The sequence below is a fragment of the Diabrotica virgifera genome, chromosome 10 (genome assembly GCF_917563875.1).
Source record: "Diabrotica virgifera virgifera chromosome 10, PGI_DIABVI_V3a".
Lineage (NCBI taxonomy): Eukaryota > Metazoa > Arthropoda > Insecta > Coleoptera > Chrysomelidae > Diabrotica > Diabrotica virgifera.
In genome coordinates, this window is record NC_065452.1 from 128,975,051 (window position 1) to 129,000,562 (window position 25,512).

Consider the following 25,512-nt stretch of genomic DNA (forward strand, 5'->3'; position numbering starts at 1 on the left):
TGCGTATTCGCATCGTAACTTGTCTCAGCTTGTCTACAGAAACTGTGAGTCGCAGAAATGTAGGCGTAATAACATCGTATATCAAGTTTCGATGCGATCAGCACTGGGTAAAACAAAAATGTTTAATCTTATTCCTACATACGATAAAACGATTTAACTCTAGAGCTACAATATTATCGTAAGTATGTAAGTATGTACTTACGATAAAAGTACATGAGTAATATTGTTGATAAATTTCTTGTAACTCTAGATACGACAAAATTATTTGCTTTGTATGTAATGCCGTAAGGTGGTAAATCAAGTTACGTTAATATTAGGGTCAGTTTACCACGAAATAAGATACGATATAACAACTTTTTTCAAAAAAATGTATTTTTTTGAAAAAACATTTTTAATTTTTATTTTACCTGAAAAAGCATGCATTTTTATATAGAAAAACGATCTTAACTCATTTTTGCAAAAAATCGAGTTACGATGTTCTTATTTGCGAGCGTCGATATGGGCAGGACATGTGATAATGCAGTAATAAAGGAGAATCTGGTGAGATGTGTAAAGGCCAATAGACAATATGGGCAGGACATGTGATAATGCAGTAATAACAATCAACTTGTACACATTGTGTTTTGGGAAAGACCAGATGGAAGATCTGTATGACCGCCTAGAAGGAGGTGGAGAGGCAGTAAGAGTGGATCTGCATAAAATGGGAGTGAGATAAATAGGAAATAGTGGAGTAGGATTGACAAACATGGAAGGCAACAGTGAACAAGGCAAAGACTCACGAAGAGTTGTAATGCTATTGATGATCATACACCTGCTTGGGATTCCTGTATTAGAGTAAATAAAGACCATACATAAAATGGCAAAAGACTAAAGCTCATATTTAAAGCTCTTACATATATCTAGTACCAGTACTATGATATACACAGAATATTTTCAAATTTATTTGCTTACAACTCCAGCAATACTTAAATACTATCTATGTGAAACGAAACATTAGAACAATTTTTGAAGACTGAAAAAGAACAGTTAAGAAATATAGCAGATTTAGTACTTACTAGGTCTCTTTCTTCATCTTACACATATTTCCAGTGAGAATCTTACATACTGTATTAAAAGATTGATGACAATAAAATTATTAGACAAAGAATCAAAATGACTATCTACAGCAGGGGTCCCCAATTAGTTTCCCTGAGGGTCCATTTTGAAAACCTATGACACTTCTGGGGTCCGGATTTATGCTGCCTGTGTGTGACTGTTTTGATTCGGTTTTTTTGTGGATTCTTGTTTAAAAATATCCCCTATAAACAAATCAGAAGGGTGACGGGCGAAATTTTTGGGTAGAAATTGTTTAATATTTTTTTAACAAATTCAAAACATCACCTTTTTGCCCGCGAAAATATGTTTTTAGCATTTTTGGGTCATCTTAAAAGATTTGTGTTTTCAAGCATCGCAAATGCATAATTTCGCATTTTTCAGATTTTAAATCGCTTATAACTCGAAAATTATTCACTTTTCAGAAATATGACAAGAGACCTCTATTGTTTATAATTACCCAAGAAACCTAAAAATACATTTTTCTAGGCAAAACAGTAATTTTGAATTTGCTTAAAAATTGTTTCACCTGGCACCCTTCTGATTTGTTTAAAGGGGACATTTTTGAACAGGAATCCGCAAAGAAATCGAGTCAGAAACATTTTTCATACGAAAGTGGCCTCACACATGGACTAATATGGAAAGGAAAACTAATAATATCGATTGTTTTTGGTTACTGTATACTTTTCTGTAAGTTTTCCTGGTACAATAAATAAAATATAAATTCATTGTGTATTGTTTTGATTATTATCAGTATATTTTGAAAACAGCAGTATTGTAAATTGTTACTGAGAATATTTTAAAAATTAGGAATTTATATTTTGAATGCTAATGAAGTTTATAGACATCTTCAATTTTGTAGAAAGAAAACTGGGGAATTTAAAATAAATAATCATAGTACAAAATGCTAATTAACATTGTTATCTTTTCTACATTGGTTTCAATGTAAGGTGTTTGTTGCCAACTTATTAAATCTCAAAATTAGTAGAGATGTAATGAATATAAAAAAATGCAATGACAATTTTATATTACAGCGTACTTAATTTCAAAATTAATGATTAGTAAGTATAACAATAAGGGGGAAAACTCTTTACAAAATTAAAATATCAGAGAGAACAATGACATTTTTTTATGTACAACCTGTCTGAAGTTTGGAGTGAGTTTAGTGCAACTGATTCTCATTAGGGAGTTGAGATATTCATCTGTTAAGTGAGATCTCTACCGATTTTTAATAAAGTTCATTCTTGATAAAGCGGCTTCGCACACATAAGTTGAGTCAAACATAGAACACAATTTCATGGCCAAACATTTTCAAAATTGCCAAACACTAGGTATATTCTGAATTTATTGACGGTCCGCACAAAACTAGCTCACAGTCCGAATGTGGACTGCGGTCTGCTAATTGGTGACTCCTGATCTACAGAACATTAACACATTGCGTGCAGATGTCTGATCCTAAGACTTATACTCTGAATGGACAAAAAAAAACACATATTATAAATGTGTATAACCAATGGCATACATGTATGCTGTCTGCACATTGGTGAAGGCATCATGTGGCTCACAGGTATGCCATCTGCACGGAATGTGTTAATTAGACTAGTAGTAACCTATGTAACCTAGATTTATTAAAGTGAAGAGACTGAGATGGCTGGGATACATAGAAAGAAGAAAAACGAACTACTGCTTAAGAAGATCCCCAGATATAAGCCAGAAACTGAAAGACCAAAGGAAGACCCAGATAGGGATGAGAGGACCAGGTCATGAGAGGTGTCAAAATCCTGAAAGTGAGAAATTGGAGGGAACTAAGAGCATATCGAAATGAGTGGAAGAAAATTGTAACGAAAGCCAAATCATACAATAACCTTTGACACCACACAAGATGAATGCGTAGTGATTCACCGCAATAAGCGAATCAGAGAACTCTAAATAAGAGCAGCAAACATTCCATCCGGAATAAAAGGCCTTGATGATGAGTAACCTAGATGGTTCTGAGATCAGGGCAATGATAAAAAAAGATGAAGTGCAACTCGAGACATTTGAGAGAAAAAATCCTGAGAAAAGTATATAGCCTGGGGCAAGAGGAAGATGACACATTTAGAATCTGGAGAAACAGCAAGATTAATGAATTAAATGAAGGATAGGGTAGGGTACAATACTGTAAGATTTGTCAAAAGTCAAAGACTGTCAAGGCTAGGATAAATATGTCCAGAGACAAGATGATACAAAAACAACGAAAAAAATATTATAATGGAAGCTACTAGGAAGATGAAATAGAAGGAAGACCCAAACTAGATGGTTACATGACATGTAAGATGACCTAAATACTATGAATGTAAGACAATGGAGGAGAAGGACACAACAGAAGTCTGAATTCTCTTGATTATGATGCCAAAGTCTAAGGGTTATGATCTTATGATGCCAAAATACAACTAGAACATTACTACACACACTAACACTTTTGAAACATTAAACCAACTTGTAAATATGTACTGTCAATGCCAAAATAGGTAGAGAGGACATATTTATGCCTACTATAGGAAAATACAGCTTGCATCCAGCAACGAATCAAAATGGACACATGCTCATCGACTTTGCAAGAGAAAAAAACCTTTTAATAAAAAGTACCTACTTCCAGAGAAAGGAAATATACAAGGGCACTTGGAGATCGCCGGATGGTCAAAAGGTAAACCAAATAGACCATGTTTTAATAGAGAAGCATGTAGAAAAAAGCATAATGCATATACGTTCATATAGAGGGCCAGATATAGATTCAGACCACTTTTTAGTGGGAATAAAAATGAACCAAATAATACCTATAAATAGAAACAGAAACAGAGAAAAACGCATGATGAATAAGCTAGTCAGGTTACAAACAGAAGAAGAAAAAAAGGTATACCAGTTGGCACTTAACAAGAAACTGGAACTTATTACAGAAAATGACAATGTAGAACAAACATGGGACTTAATTAAAAATACTTTAAAAGCCGTAGAAGATGATACTGACAAGCCAATCAAGAAACAACAAAAGGCATGGTTCGACGATGAATGCAAACTAGAGATAGAGAAACGGAACAAGCTACGATTAGAAAGTCTAAGACTGAAATCAAAAACAGCGGAAACACTTCACATAGACCAAAGAAGAAAAACCAGCACAATTTTACGAAATAAAAAGAGAAAATTTTACGAAGATTAGTTGAAAGACATTGAAGAGAATTACAAAAATAATCTTATTAGAAATTTATATCAAGGCATTAAAAATCAAAGAAGAGAATATAAACCACAGCCCATTTATTACAAAGATAAAGAAGGAAAAATGATATTTGATGACCAAGAAATATTAAAACGATGGAAACAATATTTTGATGAATTGTTAAACGGGGAGTTAACAAATAATCACAATGAAGAAGACACAGATGATGGAAATGAAGAACACATAAATCACGATAATGAAGGATACACAGACGAAATAATGAATATGCAAAGAGACAGTACGGAAGATCTAGCACCATCCCTAAATGAAGTTGAAATTATTATTAAGAATCTAAAGAACTAGTAATGTCCTGGAAGTGATTCTATAACAGCGGAAATGTTAAAATATGGAGGAGCGCAGCTGACAGACAAAATACACAAATTACTAAAAAACATATGGGAAAAGGAAGAACTACCAATGGAGTGGAAGCAAGCAGTGATATGTCCTCTTTATAAAAAGGGGGACAAAGCAGAATGTCAAAATTATAGGGGCATGGCACTATTAAATGTAATATATAAGATATTAGCAGTCCACATCAAAAACAAGCTAGCAAGAAGTCTTAACAATAGCATAGGTGAATACCAGTGTGGCTTTAGAAAAGGGAGAAGTACTATAGACAACATCTTTACTTTAAGAGAAATACAAGCTGAGAGCTATGAATATAATAAACCAACAATGGCACTCTTCTTAGATTTTAAGCAAGCTTTTGATAGAATAAAAAGAAAAGAAATATATAAAGCGTTAAAAAATCTAGAAGTTTCACCAAAAATAATAAGAATGATAAAGCTTACACTTACGAAAACAGAAAATAAAGTAAAAGTAAATAACAAACTAACAGAAAATTTCGAAGTGAAAGAAGGAGTACGACAAGGGGATCCGTTGTCATCACTGCTATTTAATGTAGTATTGGAAATGATAATAAAAGAGGCTAATATTAACAGATCAGGACATATATATCATAAAAACATCAATGTTTGGCATTCGCGGATGATGTAGTAATTCTATCCAGAAGCAAGGAACAATTAAAAGAGGTAGTAGAACGACTAGAAAAGGCAGCTCGAGAAAAAGGACTTTATATAAATGAAACAAAAACTAAGTACATGGAATGGACGACAAAAAATTTGAACAAGGGCAATATTTAATGATAACAACGAATGAAGGAACAATGTATAAATTTGAAAAGGTAGAGAGATTTGAATATTTAGGGACCTTATTTTCTAGTAAACCAAATATCCGGGATGAAATACACAAAAGACTAATGTCAGGGAATCGTTGCATGTATGCACTCAATAGAATACTCAGAAGCAAAAATATATCCAAAGCAGCTAAATTAAGAACGTATAAAACTGTGATATGACCAATAGTTACGTATGCCTCAGAAACCTAGACTATGACAAAAACCGAGCAATCAATGTTACAAGTATGGGAAAGAAAAATACTTAGAAGGATTTTGGGGGAAAAATAATCAACAATCAGTGGACACGAAGAACAAACAAGGAGTTAGAAGAATTGTATAAGGAGCCTAATATAATTGCAGTTGTAAGATCACAAAGACTTAGATGGTTAGGACATGTCCAAAGAATGGCCCAAGTTAGAATGCCCAAAATCATGTTAAGCTCTACAATAGGTGGTAAAAAGAGAAAAGGAAGACCTAGGACCAGATGGAGCCATGAAGTTAATGATGACCTGAGGTATCTCAATGCAACCAATTGGAAAGAAAAAGCGAAGAACAAGCAAGGATGGAGGAAGATTGTAAACCAAACCATGAGCCTGCTTGGCTCGAAGTGCTAATGTATATATATAAATATGTACTACAGAACAGAAAAGAAATACAGCTGATATAGTATTAGGAGTCTTTCTTCTAAAATTAATAAGCCTTCTGACGTAGGACATCAAAAAGCCTATTTCACTTATAAATGGATCATTACTACACATACTAACACTTTTGAAACATAAAAACCATAATAACGGTCAGGCTAGAAATGGCTAGAAATGCATTTGTAAAAATAAAAACAATTCTCTACAATAAAGATCTGCACGATAAAGAATAGAACTGAGAGTAAGAGCTGTGAGATGTTACATGTTTTCAATACTACAATATGGACACTAAAGCAAGAACACATAAATAAGCTACAGTTATTTGAAATGTACTGTTACAGAAGGATGCTTAGAATAGCAAGGACACAAAAGAAAACAAACACGGAAGTATTGCTAGAAATGGGCAAAGAAAAATGAAATAATAAACATAATAAAAAGAAGAAAGTTACAATATCTGTGACACGTAATGAGGGGACAGTGATATGAAATGCTAAGATTGATAATATAGGGAAAGATATGAGGAGGAAGGAGTATAGGAAGAAACAAAGGGAGTATTGTGGTTGAAAAATTTAAATATTCTAGGGAAGATAGATGATGATATCCAACCTCAGATTGAGAAACGGAATTTATAGAAGAGTCAGATGAACTGGAAAAAATATAGCACATCTAGAACTAGAGGACTGTTCATCTAAAGCTAATCTGCCTTGTGAAATAGGATATAAACAAGGTTTTTTATTATATAGGTATTTACAATTATTGCAATACTGTAATATTATTACTTTTGAAATAATAAAATTTGTAAAGATAGTAGTACTGGAGAGAAATGTATCCGAGATGAAAATAATAAAATACTAGTTCACGAAAGGGATGTCAAAAAGAGATGGAGAAAGTACTTTGACAGCTTATTAAATGAAGAATTTGACAGACAGCCTGTAGAGTCAACGGAGACAGTAGCAGTAATGGTCACCAAAATAACAAACGAGGAAGTGGCTCAAGCGCTTCAAAAAATAAAGAAAGGAAAAGCGGTAGGACCAGATGATATTCCTGGGGAAGTATGGAGAGCATTGGAAGAGACAGGAACAAGGTGACTAGCAGGCCTATTTAATAGAATTATGGAAGTTGGACAAATGCCAGACGAATGGAGAAGCAGTATACTGGTACCTGTTTACAAAAACAAGGGAGATATACAACAATGTACAAACTACAGGGCTATAAAACTGCTTAGCCACACCATGAAAATATGGGAAAGAGTAATTGATAGACCGATACGTGAAGAGACAGAAATATCCGACAATCAATTTGGCTTTATGCAGGACAGATCAACAACAGATGCAATTTTCATTATAAGGCAGTTGATGGAAAAATACAGGAGTAAAGAAACAAATGCTCATATGGTATTCACTGATCTTGAGAAAGCATATGATAGAGTTCCTTGAGAGATTCTGTGGTGGGCACTCAATAAGAAAGGAATCCCTGGTGAATATGTAAAGATTGTGAGGGATATGTATAAGGGAGTAACGACTAGTGTTAGGACAGGTGTGGGAGAGACTGATAAATTTCATGTGAAAGTAGGATTGCACCAAGGCTCTGTGCTTAGTCCCTATTTATTCTCATTAGTTTTGGACCAGATAACAGCGAAACTACAGGGTAGTATTCCATGGTGCCTAATGTATGCTGATGATGTAGTGTTAATAGGAAATAGTGAAAGAGACTTAAGACAAAAACTGGAGCAGTGGAGACAAGCTCTGGAGGAAAAAGGTTTAAACTTAGTAGGACAAAAACAGAGTATTTGGAATGTTCATTTAAAGATGGAGTTACTACAAATAAAATGGTATCTTTGGATGGTGACATGATTGTGAAAAGCAATAGTTTTAAGTACCTAGGATCAGTACTACAGAGTAATGGAGAAATAGATGGAGATGCATGCAGTAGAATTAGGGCTGGATGGATGAAGTGGAAAGAAGTGAGTGGTGTGTTGTGTGACAGAAAAATTCCAAGGAAGCTGAAGGGAAAATTCTATGAAACAGCCATAAGACCGGCTATGATGCACGGAACTGATTGTTGGGCAGTGAAAAAGAAAGAGGAACAACGAATGCATGTGGCGGAAATGAGAATGCTTAGATGGATGAGTGGAGTGACAAAGAAGGATAAAATTAGAAAGGAGTATATTAGGGGAAGTCTAGGTGTGGCACCAATTGATGCCAAAATGAGAGAGCATAGGTTAAGATGGTTTGGTCATGTTCAACATCGAGACGTTAATCACCCAATACAAAGAATAGCTGAAGTGCATATTCCTGGAAGGAGTAGGAGAGGAAGACCAAAGAAGACCTGGGGGGAGACGATAAGGCAGGACATGTTGGTAAAGGGGATTAACATTGATATGACCCAAGATAGAATTGTGTGAAGAAATGCAATTAGGGAAGCCAACCCCGCGTAGGGATAAGACAAAGAGAATGATGAGTAGTACTGGAAAGAAATACGCCAGATCTAGTACTAGGGGGTTATTCTTCGAAAACTAGTTTGTCATTTCACTAAGAACATAAACTGGGTTACTTTTTTAAGATTGTTAAATATTTGTCATCTGAATACACGATTCATACCAATAAAACAGTAGATAACATTGTAAAGAAACTTAATCAACAGTGACTAACAAAAAATTAAAAACAATGCATTTTACTAACTAAACTAAAAATATAAATGTAGCATACCTGTAGAATCTAATTGCTCCACACACACCACACGTAACTGCACCTGGAGATGAATTAGGTTTCGTTGAAAAGGGGCCTTGTAATCCTATCTGATTGGGAATTTTAAGCCTGGCCTGTCTTAATACTACCCTATGTCCGTTTGTAAAAGTTGTTTTATCACCATTTAAGCTGCCAGATTCCAAAAACTTAGCCTTATCATCTTCCTGTTTCACACAATGTCTTTTAACAATTGAGACCTTCTTTTTCAAAGTTACTGCTTCGTTGATATCACTAATAAATCTTTTGTTTGGTTTTATTACCCTCGAAGAATGAACGCTTCTCGTTGGCAACACAAATTTCCCAACAAGATTAGTTGTTTCTTTTGACACTTTATTGCAACACGATCCATTACAAGTGTGGACTGCTTTTTGATTCAAGGTTGATTTTAATTTCGTTTTTACAGAACTTTTCGTGCACATTTTTGACAACAATGTCCGTTTCGTTACATTTTTATTTCTTAACGAGGAATTTAAGTTCCTCTTCCTAGTCAGTCTTCTTCGGATTGAAACGCTTTTTTTCAAAGCATTTTCAGGGGGTGCACTTTCACTATCACTTTCAGTCAAGTCTTCATCCTAAAAACAAAAAATATAAATTTTTAACCAATCAAAACAAACTAGGCCATGTCATAACCAGAATTTAAACCAATCACATCTATTTTATTTACATTTATTTTGTTGAAAATATTCATATTAAAGAAAAAAACCTTAGTCAGCATAACTGAATATTTTCTGGATGCAATAATGGAGAGATGTACCAAGATGATAATAATATAATGAAAAATCGTATATTATCTTTAAATTCCACACCAAAAAATAGTTTTCTTTTGTTTTATGACCAACTTAGTCTTCAATGTAAACAAACAATTTCTCTCTAACATCTGATGTTCTCTTTCATCCCAATCTATTCAATCTCCCATAATATTACTTTATTTGGGAATTTTTCTGGTTCTGCGTTGTTGATACCGTTTATTGGCTTAAATTCTCATTATTCCTTTGTGTTATTTCATTCTAATTATGCTGAAAAAGGTGCAAAATATAAATGTTTACCTGTTTGTTTTCTACAACAGAACCAACTATCACTGAAGTATTATATTCAATGTTGGTTATTTCCCCTGTCGGTGGAAGAACATTTACCCTCTTTCTATGTATATGTTTAGATGGTTTTCCGGGAAATTTTGACCGACCCATTTCTGTTTTTCCTTAAATTTAATTCTTTACATTTTATTGTTGTATTAATTTATCTCTAAAGCATCAAGCACACTTCACAAAAAGAAACAATCTAAATCCTCGGCCGCCGTCGGTAAAGTAGGTAACTCTCGGTAAATGTCATGTGAGCATGACGTCATTTCGGAAGATTTTGGAAGGTATAATCACAGTACATGACAGAATGTACTGTGGGTATAATTTAAATTATTATATTTATTCATTGCAATTTGTAAAAATCCCTGATTATTCTCTAATAATTTAATAACTATACTACGTAGGCCTTGTGAGCGTACAAAATAATTCCATGAGAATCCCAAGAAATAGGATATGAATAATAAGAAATAAATTTAAATATTAGTTCTGACATTTTAGTTTACATCTGCATCAGTGCGATATTATTAGAGCACAAATTCATAATTTTTCAGATCCTTTGAACTGCTACATATAAAATAAATATCGGATGAAAAATGGAAAAATCCAGTCCAAATTCGATCGCGGAAAAATTTGTGACAACGTCAAAAAAGTACGTCAAAGCTACCAACATTGCAACATAATCAGTAGAACCACATTTCTACCAACTATGCTTTTCTCTTCTGTCGTCTGTCTTCTGTCTGTCAATGATTCAATGAATTTCAATAACATAAAATGCATAAAATAAATCCTTGGTTTTTGTGTCTGTGTTAAAAGCAGTAAATTTTCCGCATTTCCGATAAAATTATTGGATAAATATATACACAATATACAGATATCACTGATAATAATGAGAATTGTTTATAACAGTTAAATATTAAAATCCCAACAACTTGTGCTATGTAAAATTTACGTTTTTTTAATTTAACCTCAAAGTGGTTATACTTTTTTAGTAAGAATTTTTACTTGTATTTTATTTCGTTTCGGTCTTTTATATTCGTAATAGTCTTCATATAACCATGGCTAGTGTGTCTTATCAAATAGCTAATTTACTAGAGAAGGTAAAGTATACTTATTCAGTATGTACTTATTTTTAAAATTTGACATTTCACCCCAAAGAAACAAATTAATAAATAAATTCTACCTCAACCAAGTATTTGAATTTGTCACCAATTAGTTATAAATATTTCTTAAAATAAAGGGTTAATCCTTTTTTTATATACCTATGAAAAATTCAATGCTTAAAGATCTGTTTCTTTCTAGATGACATCTTCAGATAAAGATTTTCGGTTCATGGCAACCAATGATCTAATGACTGAACTTCAGAAAGACAGCATTAAGTTAGATGATGACTCTGAGAGGAAAGTTGTGAGGATGTTGCTAAAACTACTTGAAGATAAAAATGGAGAGGTTCAAAATTTGGCTGTGAAATGGTAAGAGTAAAAAATAGATCTAGGATAATGCCTAATATTACTAATTTATGTATTTAATGATACTATGTCATAGAAAAAGGTATCAATGACAATGATCAGTACCACCGAATAGTTTGAAACATCTTTTTCTGGAGTATTCTCTTCTAACCTAACCTCCCTATACTTCAATAATAATCTTTAGTATCAAATTATATTATGGTTTATTTTTTAACCAGGAGGAGTAAACTAAACAGACAGATTCACACCCAGGAAAGTCACTAGAAAAATAACCAAATATATCTTCTTTTTTGGTTGATCATGTCGGCCCTCAACGGTAATCCATAAATATTATATTATAAATAAATAAATAGTTTATTTACGATTATACCAATTACAATAATTACAATCATTCAATAATTCATATATTAACAGTTTTAGAACAATAATAATTACATACAATTTACACAAAACAAATGAATATAATAAATACATAAATGACAGTTTACAGTGACAGCCTGCATTGTATTTTAAAAAGATTTTTTCAGTTTTTTTCGAAAGCTATTCATAGAGCTAGAAAAAAGTCTACATCTAAACCATTTCCAGATTGACACATTTGTCTTATGGGTCTATTTAGACAATAGTTTGTTTGTTGGTATTCTAAGTGAAAAACGTCCTTAGATCTTGTGCACCTTTGAGGAACCCTAAGACCTACTCTTTGCAAAATTTGAGGCGAATCTATCATTCCGTTTACAATCTTGAAAAGAAAAACCAAATCTAGCATTAAACAGCGATTTTCTAATGTTGGTATATTAAGCAATTTTAAAATGTCACAATACACTATATCTTCTGAATAAATCCCTAATTTATAAATTAATATTTATTGACGGAAAACTCCATTTTACAATTAAAATTAAAAGTCAAAATTAAACATTAAACACAAGTTAACTTACATTACTTACAATTAAAATAACGACATCAAAAAATTAAAATCAAATTAAAATAATTCACGTGAAATAGTCCTTTTAAAAGCATTTAGTGTGACTCCCATAAAGTCTATATTTGGAAACTCATTTACACTCAAAACAATTCTATTTATAGCCTACAGAGCTTAGAAATTTTCTCTGAACTCTCTCAATGCTTTCAATATGACATTTATATAAAGGAGACCAAATAGTGCTGGAATATTCCAGAACTGATCTAACCATAGAACAATACACACTTTTAAAACAATCCACATTATTGAATTCTGACAAGGTTCTTTTCAAAAATCCAAGTAATTTAAAAGCTTTATTACAAATAAAATTATAGTGATTTTTGAAACATAAAGTGGGATCAAAAAATACACCTAAATCCTTGAAAGTGTTTGTTGGTTCCAGAAATATATTATTTATACAGTAATTAAAACAGATAGGTTGTGAGTTTCTAAAAAAGCGCATTATTTTACATTTATCGATATTAAGTGAAAGGTCATTATTTGTACACCATTGTGAGAAATTGTTTACATCTTTTTGCATTTTTACACAGTCTCTAACATCCTTAATAATTCTAAAAATTTTCATCAGCATACAACATCATCAGCATACAACAAAATAACACAATTTTCAAATAATTTCATTATATTAATATGTCGCTGAAGAGTTCTAAAAACAACTGCTTTTTATATCAAATCAGACTAAAAATCTAAAAATTAAAGAAATAACACAGAAAACACAAAAATTCGCTGATATAACCTATGAAATGCCAAAAGTGTCAAAACTTGAGAAATGTCATTAGTGTCAAAATTTTATAACAGTGGAGTAAACTTGTCTGCGGTTTGACCAATTACAAACAAGCATTACAGCGCGGTAAATTTGAATCACTCTTCTTGGTTTAAAAACAATACTATACTCTCAAATGATCGTATTAGTCCAAATTTTGCTCTGCTGAATTCTTTCAACCTGTTTCTCAGCCCAGAAAGTGGTCCAAACTGTCTGAAAACTACAACAAATGAATTCCTGTATGTTCCTAAATCTCAGTGACATGTGGCATCATATTTGTCAGTAACCTACAGATCCCTGCAATTGGTTATGCTCACTTGGGACAATACTTTAGTCTGTTTTTAAACCAAGAGGAGTAATTCAAATATCCCGTGCCGTAAAGCTTGTTTGTAATTGGTCCAACCTCAGGCAAGTTTACTCCACTGTTAACAAATTTTGACACTAATGACATTTATAAAATTTTGACACTATTGGTATTTCATAGGTTAATTAAGTTATATCAGCGATTTTTTGTATTTGCTGCATTTAGTCTGTTTTTATATAAAAAAAAACAGTCGTTTTTAGAACTATTTAGCGGCATATTAGTATAATATAATATTTATTGATTACCGTCAAAGGCCGATATGATCAACTAAAAAAGAGAATATATTTGGTGATATTTCTAGTGACTTTCTTGGGTCTGAATCTGTCTTTTTAGTTTACTCCTCTTGGTCTAGAAACAAAGCTTAGTCCTACATGGCTGGTAAACATCTCTATACATAAATGATTTTAATGATTTTGTATTTGTAATATTAATTAACCTATCTATATATAAGTAACACTGCAATCTCCTAGTCTACATTTCCTTCTACTTCTGATAGTATGTATATTCCTATATGTAAATTGAAAACGAAATGACATATTTTTTATTTTATTTATTTATTTTACGGGCAAGCCCAATTCTGTAAAAATAAAAAACATACATTTTTTAATAGATTATATATCACATAAATATACAGATGAAAACAAAACCAAAAACAAACAGACATTTCATTCAAATATTAAACCCTTGTAAATTGTTTTTAAAACAACTGATGTAGTTGTCAAACAGTTTTTAAATTGTAAAGGGAGTTAGCTAGATTCAAGACTCTGGGTATGAATGAAAAAAATGAATAATTAAATCTATGAAAGGGTATATAAAATGTTCGCACTTGTCTAGTGGAGTGAGGTGGTACAAACAGTCCAATCTTATTAAGAAGTTGAGAACAACTGCATATACCATTTAAGATATTGAATAGTAGTAAAAGGTCTCTTTGTTTTCTCCAGCTCGCAAGAGAAGGGACCTGCAGTTGATGTTGCCATACAGTGTAATCCTGATACATATGAAGCTTTAAAGCAAACTGAAGAAATTATTTTGAACTTGTTCGTTTCCTAATGTAGACCAAGTAGTGTGGGGACCACACCGAAGAGCAATACTTGAGGTGAGAACTGACCAAGGAGAAGTAAATGACTCTAATACTGGATAAGTTTGTAAAGTCACGAGTTGTTCTCTTTACGAAACCCAACATTTTCATAGATGTATTAATAACATTGATGATACGAACATTGTAACAAAGAGAATTATCTAGTGTAATCCCCAAATCCTTGATTTTATTTGCAGAATTGAGCAATTGGCCACCAATGTAATAGTTTGATAATATAGGGTGGTGAGTAGTGATGTAAAATTTCCGGGAAGATTAGAACGCTGGAAAGTTTCCGAAAACTTTCCGGGAATATTGGAAACTTTCGGGAACTTATGGAAATATTGCATTTTTATTAAAATTATTATAATAAATTATACAAATCAGTAGTTAGCTTTACTTATTTTTGTGGTATTACGACTACAGAAAAAATCTGTTAAAAATTAAATGTCCAAAAATATGTACTTTTAAAATTTATTTAACTTAATTTAAAAAAATACTCTGAATATTTGTTAGTAGTCAGTATAATTAAAACTAACAAAGTTATTTTATTTAAAAAAATATTCAAATAAAAAAGATAACATACAATAAACAAACCAAAATTGATTATATAGGAACTTACTTCAGGTAATCTAATAATAACAAAAGAAGCTATTTTCTTGTGGCATTTTTACAATTTTAACTATTTAGAATGGGAAATAAGCCACAATATTATTAAAAAATGATTTTTATTAACGTTTCGACGCCCAAATCGGGTGCCGTTGTCAAAATACAAAATACTATTGTATTTTGTATTTTGACAACGGCACCCGATTTGGGCGTCGAAACGTTAATAAAAATCATTTTTTAATAATATTGTGGCTTATTTCCCATTCTAAATAGTTAAAAAATAACAAAAGACACTACAAAAATTCTTAGGAATTATAATTATTATAAAATATATAAATAAGTAAGAGTCTACTCTTGTGAGTCAGAGGAATTTTCTTCACACAAGCTTTATCTGTATTATGAAGAGTATCTCTCTGTCTCGCTTAATCTTTCATTTTCTGATATGGATTTAGAGTCTTGCCCTGGTTCCAACAGATGAGTTATAGAAAGCCTCTCATCACATACCATTTTTCCTTGTTAATGATCTTTTAGGAATATTTTTATTATGAGCTATCATACATTAACTTCTGGGGCTAGATTCCGTGCACTGTAGATATCTATACGTCGCTATCTATCGATGTCAATTGTCGTGAAATTATTTGAATTTTTAGCTTTAATTTAATTATTTTCTAGTTTTGGTAGGTTATACTCTAATTGATGCTGAAGTGACACTTAGTAAAACAAGAAAATATTTGAATTAAAACTAAAAATTCAAATATATTCACATTGATACAAAGCGATCGGCGTTAGCGATTATACACAGAATCCCACTCCTGGTCTATCTATAGTCAGTCTATTTCTCCTTGTATTATGTAAAGAGTATGTGTTGTAACTACGCTCTGTTTCAGAGTAGGAAGCTGGTAACCCCAGTATTGTAATTGCAAAATAAGATCCATTGACCAAAGGTCTGCTTTTGCACAGAACTTTGTTAGTTATGTAAAAATGTTTTCTTTTTTGTCAATAAACTTGGGATGATATCTTGTCTATACACTGCATAGTTAATATATGCTCTTCACCAGTGAGGCTTTGTCCTGTTAAAGAAGAATCTTTTTTTTTCCTTTTTTCTAATTTAGATGAGCATTCATTTTCCTCAGACTTACTGATTGGAAGTAATGGAATATTCTCGGTAAAAACATATTCTGTTTCTTTACATGCCTCCACAACCTAGGATATTTTAAACATATTGCCTTCCAATAAAGTACCTACCTAATCCATTTCACAATTGGTGTTAGCACAACTGCTACTTTTTGCAACTTTATCCAAAATATTTCATCATCCAGACAGTTCTGTTTAAAATTCCGTGAATATTTTAAATTTTCTCCCTCTATGTCCACAAACATCGGTAAAGCACTTTTATACGCAATAATGTTATTTATACAATTAAGGATTGACGCCATCTAGTTTTTACAGTAAGTTTTAATGATAAGTATAATTTTATTGTAGTTTTGAATTTTTTCTCTTTTGCAATATTCCCATGCATTATGCATTATACCTATACTACAATCACAATAAAGATGCACTAGAAATAAACAAACGAAGACACATTGAATGTTCGAGGAGGACTCCCAAATCATGATTTGCAAAGTTTATACATTGTAAATTATGATTCGGTATTACTCCTCGTAACATTCAACGTGTTTGTTTATTTCTAGTGCATTTTTATTGTGATTTTAGTATAGTTCTACGAATTTTTAGTACAAAAATAATGAAGGTAATATTCAAAACAATGTTCATTTTGTACTTGGCAGTGGATAGGTTCGCCGGCCGTGTGAATTAAATAGCCCTACTTCCATGTAAATTCAAATTACGTCACTGACTCTTATGTCCAAAAGGCTCTTGGAAATATTTTCAAAAGTTCTCGGAAATGTTATGGAAAGTTCTCGGAAACATTCTTGAAAGTTCTCGGAAATATTCTCGAGAATTTTCCGGAAATATTCGCGGTCAGGAGAATATTTCCATTTTTTATAGGCGAATAATCTCGGAAACTTTCCAATGTTTGCGAATATTCGCTTGGAAATATTCTCGGCTCACATCACTAGTGGTGAGTACAGTTAAACCATTAGTCCACTACAATTGTAGTCTACAAACAATCGTAGACCACTCTCCTTTAAGTGGTCGCCAATTGCAGAGAACTGCACATACGCCCCCATGCCGCTTAGTAGCTGTCACTAATACTTCCAACTTACTCTTCAGTTTGCTAAACGCCGCCGATCTGTTTGCTTTATTTTTATACCGTTATTCAAAGAGCACTGGTCTACAACCGTAGACCTCACGACGAAGCGAGTTCCAGTTTTTAGTTGTATGTATATATAAAGCTAATATGTAGCCTGCTGTGTATATAAAGCTAATAACATAAATGAAAAAGTTTCAAGAAGCGACTTTATTGAAAACTTAGTATGGGAACTAATCAAACCGCAAATTGAATATGGATCAACTATACCTTCCCTTCTAAGAGAACTTAGACAACGAGCTCGCATACTGCTCGAAGTTCAAGAAGTCGTACCCCTCTCCCTAATATTCCAACAAATTACGTGGGACGATGTTGTATTTGTGCACGAATTTGCAATATGTCAACAAGAAGGGCATGCCAAAGATGTGACAAATTTGCATGCAAGGATCATCTCAGGGATATTTGCACTGAATGTTTGACGGACTAAAATTGTGCCACTTTGACCATTTAATAGTTTTGTTCTTTTTTTACTTTTTAGTTCTATTCTTTATTATTCATCTCTATTGGTCATTCTAATAAGTTGAAAATTAAAAAAAGAATGTGTGTGTACTTTGTACGCACGTAAGAAGATATTCTTCTATTATATAATAGGTAATTTAAACGAAGTAAATATACTTAAAAGGTTATTTGTACTTATTTTATTTAAAAATCAAACTAACTTTCTTATCTACCACTTTCAAAAAAGAAGAATATCTTCAAAAATTATATAATAATATACTTACAATCATATAATCTATAAAAAAAATAAAAAAAATAATAACTTGCTTGGGGCTTGAACCCACTTCACGTCTACCGCGCCGTACGAAAGTTGACGCCATTTCGCACTGCACCAAACTCTCGTATATGTCATGTGGGAATATACACAAACTAAACGTTTACACCATAAATTTATATGAATTTAATAAAATTATTAGTTTGATTTTTGTCGAAATAAAATACAACAAAATATAGAGTAAGAAAACGATATATGAGATGAAGATTTGTAGAAAGTTTGTTCGTAATCAGATTATGTAAATTAAAGCATTGCCTACTAATAGGTAACTACATTATTTTGTTTACATTTTCCAAATAGATAGGTATTGAAACTATTAGGTATTTCCAACTGAAACATTTAGAATTACGTACCTGCGGCTTTTCAAAACTATTTAAAAAGTCACTATAATTATAAATTTGATTTTATTTCTGTCCACACATCAATAAAAACTAATATACAATATTTTTGTTTACCGACAACCTCCATATTGAACAATTATTGACAGATCATTTCAAAATTTCAACACCCAATCAGAGCCCGTATAACAACTAATACCATACTGTCGGTGTGCGCATGCGCGCGGATCAATCAAATTTTACCCTCAATCGATTCGCCGCTAAAGAAGAATATCTTCAAAAATATTTGTGTTTTTTACTAAATTGAGCTTATTTTTGTGACCATTTTCATTTACTTGCGAATAAAGACCCAAAAAATCATGACCTCGTTTTTAATTTTACCACTGTCAAAATGAGAAAAGCCAAGGAATGAAACATATCTAATATCAAAGTACGGACATAAATAAACTTGTTATTAACCATTAATTTGTTAATTTTGTCAAAATCCGGTATTATACGACAAAAAACTATTGGTCTACAATCATAGACCGCGCGACTGAGCTCGTCAGCAATAACCGCGTGCCTAACGTAGGGCTAAAGTTAGTTACATGACATTTGCTGGATTTAAGGTTCATACCGTTAAGTGAACACCATACAGAGAGGTTAGTCAGTTCTAATTGCAATATGGCAGCATCATAATGGTTTTTTATAATTTTAAAGCACTTTAAATCATCAGCAAATAGTAAGGCATCACAATTTTACAATTCTTTTTATTTTAGTTTGGGTCCTTTAGTCAACAAAGTCAAGGAGTATCAAGTGGAAACCATAGTTGAATCTTTATGTACAAATATGGTTTCTGACAAAGAACAACTGAGAGATATATCAAGCATTGGTCTCAAAACAGTGATAGCTGAACTTCCTCAAGCATCTGGTGGTCTCTCTGGTAATATTTGTAAAAGAATCACTGGTAGATTGACCACTGCAATTGAGCGTGTAAGTATAATAGTTACTTTTAATATTATTTATGCGAGAGGTAAGTCTGGAGGAACAAGAAGTGATTTGGATACTTCCTTCATAAGTTCTTCTTTTAGCATCACAACCCTGGATGGGTTTTTTCTTGTCTGGCTATGTCCCTGCATTTAGACCTCTCTTGTGCCCTTCTCTGCCATTGTCTTACATTCATAGTTTTCAGGTTGTCTTCCATATCATCCAACTATTTTATTCTGGGCGTTCCTTTTCTTTTGTCTTCTTATTGGCTTCCATTGTGTTATTTTTTTTATTGTTTGTGTATTTTCGTGTCTTTAGACATATAAATGACAATCTTTGGATTGTAACAAATCCTACAATAACGTACCCTTTTCTCCTCCTGATTCTTCATATGCCATCTTCCTCTTTATACCATATAGTTTTCTCAGCATCTTTCTTTCCAATATTGTTGTGCTTCATCTTCTTTGTCATTACCCAGGTCTTACAAAACCATAGGTTACTGTAGGTCTAATTAATTAATTTATTTATTTATTTATTTATTATTTATTGACGGACCGAAGTCCATTAGTATATAATACAAACTAGAAAAAAAATTAAAAATGAGAGCTAGTACAAAATTGGTAAATACATAATAAACAATAATAAAATTACTTGCTCTCATTTAACAATTGAGAGCTAGTCCTATAATATACAGTAATAAAATCTAAATATCTAAAACATTTTGCAATTGACAAATACAACTTATCTTAGAACAAAGACAATAACAGAAATTGACAAATCAGTCCTGAAATTAAAACATCAAGTTAAATTTAAATGTAATTGTGTGGAAAACGCAGTAAAGTCGTTCATAAAGAAATCAATATGCGGTGATAATGTGTTTGCTAATTTATTAGTTTTACAGAGATAGGAACTTGAACCATAGTTTGTACGGTTAATGACTTCGTGGAAGGTGGTCAGAGAACGGGTGGTTCTTGAAGGTGCACGTAGACCAATTTTATTTAAGAGTGAGATACAGAATTTATGACCGTGAATAAAGTTATATAAGAAGCAAAGATCTTTATGTTGACGACGACTCTGTAGTGAGTCAAGTCGAATAATTTGCAGTAAAGACTCATAACTTTGACCAGTGAAATGCATCTTATAAGCATAATAACGTAAGAATTTACGCTGAACTTGTTCGATTTTATTAATGTGACAATTATATTGAGTAACATGATGCATAATCTAAATCTAATCAAAGAACAATAAAGAAGTTTTAAAGAACGACCAGTTGTAAAGTCATAGCTACATCTTAATGTTCTATAGATAGTCATTTTGGTTCTTTTGTCTAATAATTTCGGTGACATCAATCTTTTATTAGCACAGTATGTATGATTCCCACTGGAAATTATGTGCATTAATTTTGCTACTTGAAGGGTGTAAAATCAAAGTCGGCAATCTCCCATTTCCATAATTTTGGGAAACCTCGAAAAACTGGAAACTAACAAAATTAAATTAAAATAATAAAACTGATAAATAACCATATAAAATTTGGTTTGTGGTCAGATGTCAGAAAGAGGGGCTTAAGAAATTATTTCTTTTCCTTTTTTTTTAATTTTTTGTTTGGAGATTGCCGTTTTTGTTTGCAATGCTTGGAGATTGACGGATATGAAAATGATCATTAACCCTCCGTTAGTCGCGCGGTCTACACTCGTAGACCACTCTCCTTTAAGTGGTCGCCAATTGCAGAAAACTGCACATACGCCCCCGTCCCTCTTAGTAGCTGTCACTAATACTTCCAACTTACTCTTCAGTTTGCTAAACGCTGCCAATCTGTTTGCATTATATTTTTACCATTATTCAAAGAGCACTGGTCTACAATCATAGACCGCGCGACTAAGCGCGTTCCAGTTTTTAGTTGTATATATAAAGCTAATATGTAGCCTGCTGTTTATATAAAGCTAATAACATAAATGAAAATGTTTCAAGAAGCGACTTCATTGAAAACTTAGCATGGGAACTAATCAAACCGCAAATTGAATATGGATCAACTATACTTTCCCTGCTAAGAACTTAGACGACGAGCTCGCGTACTGCTCGGAGTTCAAGAAGTCGTACCCTCTCCCCCTAATATTCCAAAAAATTACGTGGGACGATGTTGTATTTGTGCACGAATTTGCAATATGACAACAAGAAGGGCATGCCAAAGATGTGACAAATTTGCATTCAAGGATCATTTTGGGGATATTTGCACTGAATGTTTGACGGACTAAAATTGTGCCATTTTGACCATTTAAATAGTTTTGTTCTTGTTTTACTTTTTAGTTCTATTCTTTATTATTAATCCCTATTGGTCATTCTATAAGTTCAAAGATAAAAAATATTTGTGTTTTTTACTAAACTGAGCTTATTTTTGTGACCATTTTCATTTACATACTTGCAAATAAAGACCCAAAAAATCATGACCTCGTTTTTAATTTTACCACTGTCAAAATGAGAAAAGCCAAGGAACAAAACATATCTAATATCAAAGAACGGATATAAATAAACATGTTATTAACAATTAATTTGTTAATTTTGTCAAAATCCGGTATTATAGACAAAAAACTATTGGTCTACAATCGTAGACCGCGCGACTAAGCTCGTCAGCAATAAGCGCGCGCCCAACGTAGGGATAAGGATATTGCCAGTTTTAAAACTAATAAAACATCATTGTGCCGGCTACTTAGTGAAGAAAAATATATTTTGATATTGAACAATACAGTAGAGCGTCGATAATCCGAACTAATTGGTACATGGGTAGTTCGGATTATCAAATTGTTCGGATTATCGGACATATGTTCAAAATACATACAAAGCTCATAAACATAGTACATATGTACATACGTTTTAGTTACAAGGAATAAAACACCCGCATAATAAACAAATATATTGTATGTATTACAAAAATCCGCGGTCATATTTTGCACATATTGTCATATTAAATCCAAAAATTCGGTCCGCGATCATATTTTTTAATTTTATATTTTTTTTTGCGTTCGGATTAGCGATGTTCGGATTATCGACGCTCTACTGTAATATAATATGTAAAAGCAATGTATATGCATATCACTTAAGCTAAATTATCCGGAAGTTCGGGTATGTATCGCACTAATAATACAATAGTGTCGTAACTCAAAAAAGATGATTTTTCAGAATCAACGAAAAACTCATTACTCATTTCCTATTGCAGGTAAACAAAAAATTAATGCATAATGTGTTTCTAATTAATATTAAAGGAAGTTTCTTTGTACTCTTAGTTAAATAAAAATGCTGTCAGTGAAGTTATTTAAGAATTTTGAGTTAAAACGGTATTACTCTAAGCAAAATGTTCGAAATGAAATATTATTTTTAGTTATGACATTATTTATGAAATATTTTGTGTTACTACAATTTGATTTACAATTTTTTTTTTGCGGTTTACGTCAGTTTTTGGGAAATTTTGCGGAATCTTTGTTGCTCATTGTAAAATTAAAACAGTTAATTCTACTTTTATAAAAAAAAAATAATGAAGCTTGGCCTCTTAGTACTGGCAGCACAGCTTGCAAGTCATATACGGCGAAAATTGTTGAATCTATGTTATCATTTTGGTCTTTTTCTTTCTCCTTTCTGGACAGTTCTTTTTCTTTCAAGTGGTTTTCGTACGTCACAACAATACTGTTTTTTTCATCATCATCAGCATTTTTGAAATTTTCACAAAGATCACATTGATCTCTTTTGGTGTATGGAAGGAGATGTTGAAATCTTTAGTAAACATGCGGTTAAAAGTAGTTGCAGACGCAAATGATTTGAAGTTTTCTTCTGTACATTTATCTTTGTAGTCTCGATATAAATCAGCTGAAGACTTGTCACACTGGATATATTCCCGTGACGTCTGAGATCTAAGGTAATGTAATTCGACGCGTGGTATAGCGCTTATAAAATTTTTGACACCTTCATAGATCTCCGGTTCCACAGTATGTTGTTTGCCATGTTTCCCGCGTAATTTGCCATGTTTTCTGCATTTTCCAATAGCTACTAATAAAAGAGCTTCTTCAAGAAGAGCTTCTTCAAGAAGAGCTTCTTGAGGAAGAGCTAATTGATGGTTTTACTGTTCGACCTCGAAGCAAACTATAGGTTTTCCTTTGCACAACAGGAACGAAATGCGGATCTCGGTCGGAATCATCGGAATCAAAGTCGCTCTGGTCTGAGTTCACCGGTGAAATGTGATATTGCCTTTGGTTGGATTCTGTAATAGGTTTAACATTACTGATCTTAGTAAAGGTCACTGTATACGTCAATTTCTTGAAGTACTTTGATGACTCGTTAATGGTGAAGGTATAGGTGCCGGTTTTACTTTCGTAACGTCACTGTTCTCTATCTGGGCACCAGGTTCATTATTTGTACTCACCAGTGGGAATAACAACGGTGAAGAGTTTTCCTGCTCGCCATCCTCAACATTTGTTGCCATAGCAATAAGTAATCGCCCACGATCACTTGTTGCTATGAATCGCCCCCTTAAAAATGAATTAAGTAATTATTAACATAGGTAATTGACGAAATAAACAAGAAATTCACGAATAGTGTGGTAACTCTAAATTTATAAAATAGTTAGTATTTAGTAAGCTTTTTTAATAACACTGCTGCACATTTTAAATGAGTTATTCCTATACGTTGATTAACAAATAGATAATGATTAATAAATGTTTTAAAAACACAAAAAAACGGTTTAAAGTTATGATTCAACAATAGTGTAGCATGTCAAAAATAATGAACTGAACCAACAATAGTGTCGTTAGTAAAAATATTATTTTAAAACGTGCTTGTGTAAATCAGTAATAGTATAATAAGTATAAAAACAACAATGTTATGGTTAGGTTCAAATCAACAAGAATGCAATAACTCAAAATATAGATATGCAAATTACATACCTGATTTAGCAATAAGGTGAAAACTCAAAATGATGAGCAAAGCAACACGTACGTTCCCGATCACTGTTGGCTGCAACTAAAAATGGCGCAATATTGTGAGGGCGATAACGACAGTCGGTCAGTCATGAATAACGTCTTATGGCGCCATCTCTTATTCATTTTTTGCACTATTAAAACGACGGTTTTATTGACTTGTAGGGAATTGAATTTTACGTCTGAATATAGTGATATGTCAAATTCGAAACATTTTGAGTTACGACACTATTGTATTATTAGTGCGATATATTCACAGATTTCGACAGAGTTCACGACATTCATAGTTGATCATATGCGAGCGCTACGTGGTTCTTATTGGACGCAGCGGAGATTGCCGTGTTTGGTACGCACTCAGCTATGGAGATTGCCGCTTTTATCCCAATATGAATTTTTCACTGCGATTTGTATACAGTTAAGAGGTTTTCTTTGCTTTTCATTTTCATCTATAATATAAATAAGTATTGGATACTTTCAAGTCAATATATTGTTAAAACAGTGTTCATGCCTAGCAATCTTTGTCTAGCTGGGTGTGTTATCACTGTTTTTAGGTCTCACAGTGGTCTGTGGTATTTTCTATCATACTGTGGTACATTGAACTATCATAGTAAATTAAATTACCTAACCTTACACTTTGTTTACTAACAATTATTACCTTTTATAGCAAGAAGATGTGTCAGTTCAACTGGAAGCTTTGGATATTATAACAGATTTATTGTTACGTTTTGGCCCAGTTTTGCAAGCCTTTCACGGTTCAATTTTACAAGCTCTACTGCCTCAACTGTGCTCTCAGCGTCAAGCTGTTAGAAAACGCACTATTAGTGCTTGCAGTAACTTAGTACTCTCTTGCAGTCATGCTCTATATACTAAACTAATTGATCACTTATACGATGGATTGTATTCAGACAAAAATAGTTCACAAGTTAGAACTTATGTGCAATGTATTGCTGCTGTGTGGTAAGTT

The 25,512-nt window shown here is 32.5% G+C and overlaps 2 protein-coding genes across 2 annotated transcripts in view; one reads left to right on the top strand and one right to left on the bottom strand.

Annotated features, from left to right (window-relative positions):
- LOC126893446 (histone-lysine N-methyltransferase trithorax) overlaps positions 1–10,199 on the bottom strand; it is an 83,549-nt gene extending 73,350 nt beyond the window's left edge. Inside the window, exons 1-2 of the mRNA XM_050663648.1 lie at positions 9,957–10,199; positions 8,872–9,482 (exon numbers count right to left, since the gene is read on the bottom strand). Coding sequence (XP_050519605.1) covers positions 8,872–9,482; positions 9,957–10,097 — 752 coding nt within the window. The 5' untranslated portion in view covers positions 10,098–10,199. The remainder of the gene's footprint in view (positions 1–8,871; positions 9,483–9,956) is intronic.
- A 547-nt stretch (positions 10,200–10,746) lies between these two features.
- LOC126893447 (cullin-associated NEDD8-dissociated protein 1) overlaps positions 10,747–25,512 on the top strand; it is an 81,487-nt gene continuing 66,721 nt past the window's right edge. The window contains exons 1-4 of the mRNA XM_050663649.1: positions 10,747–11,086; positions 11,289–11,458; positions 19,380–19,593; positions 25,213–25,505. Coding sequence (XP_050519606.1) covers positions 11,045–11,086; positions 11,289–11,458; positions 19,380–19,593; positions 25,213–25,505 — 719 coding nt within the window. The 5' untranslated portion in view covers positions 10,747–11,044. The remainder of the gene's footprint in view (positions 11,087–11,288; positions 11,459–19,379; positions 19,594–25,212; positions 25,506–25,512) is intronic.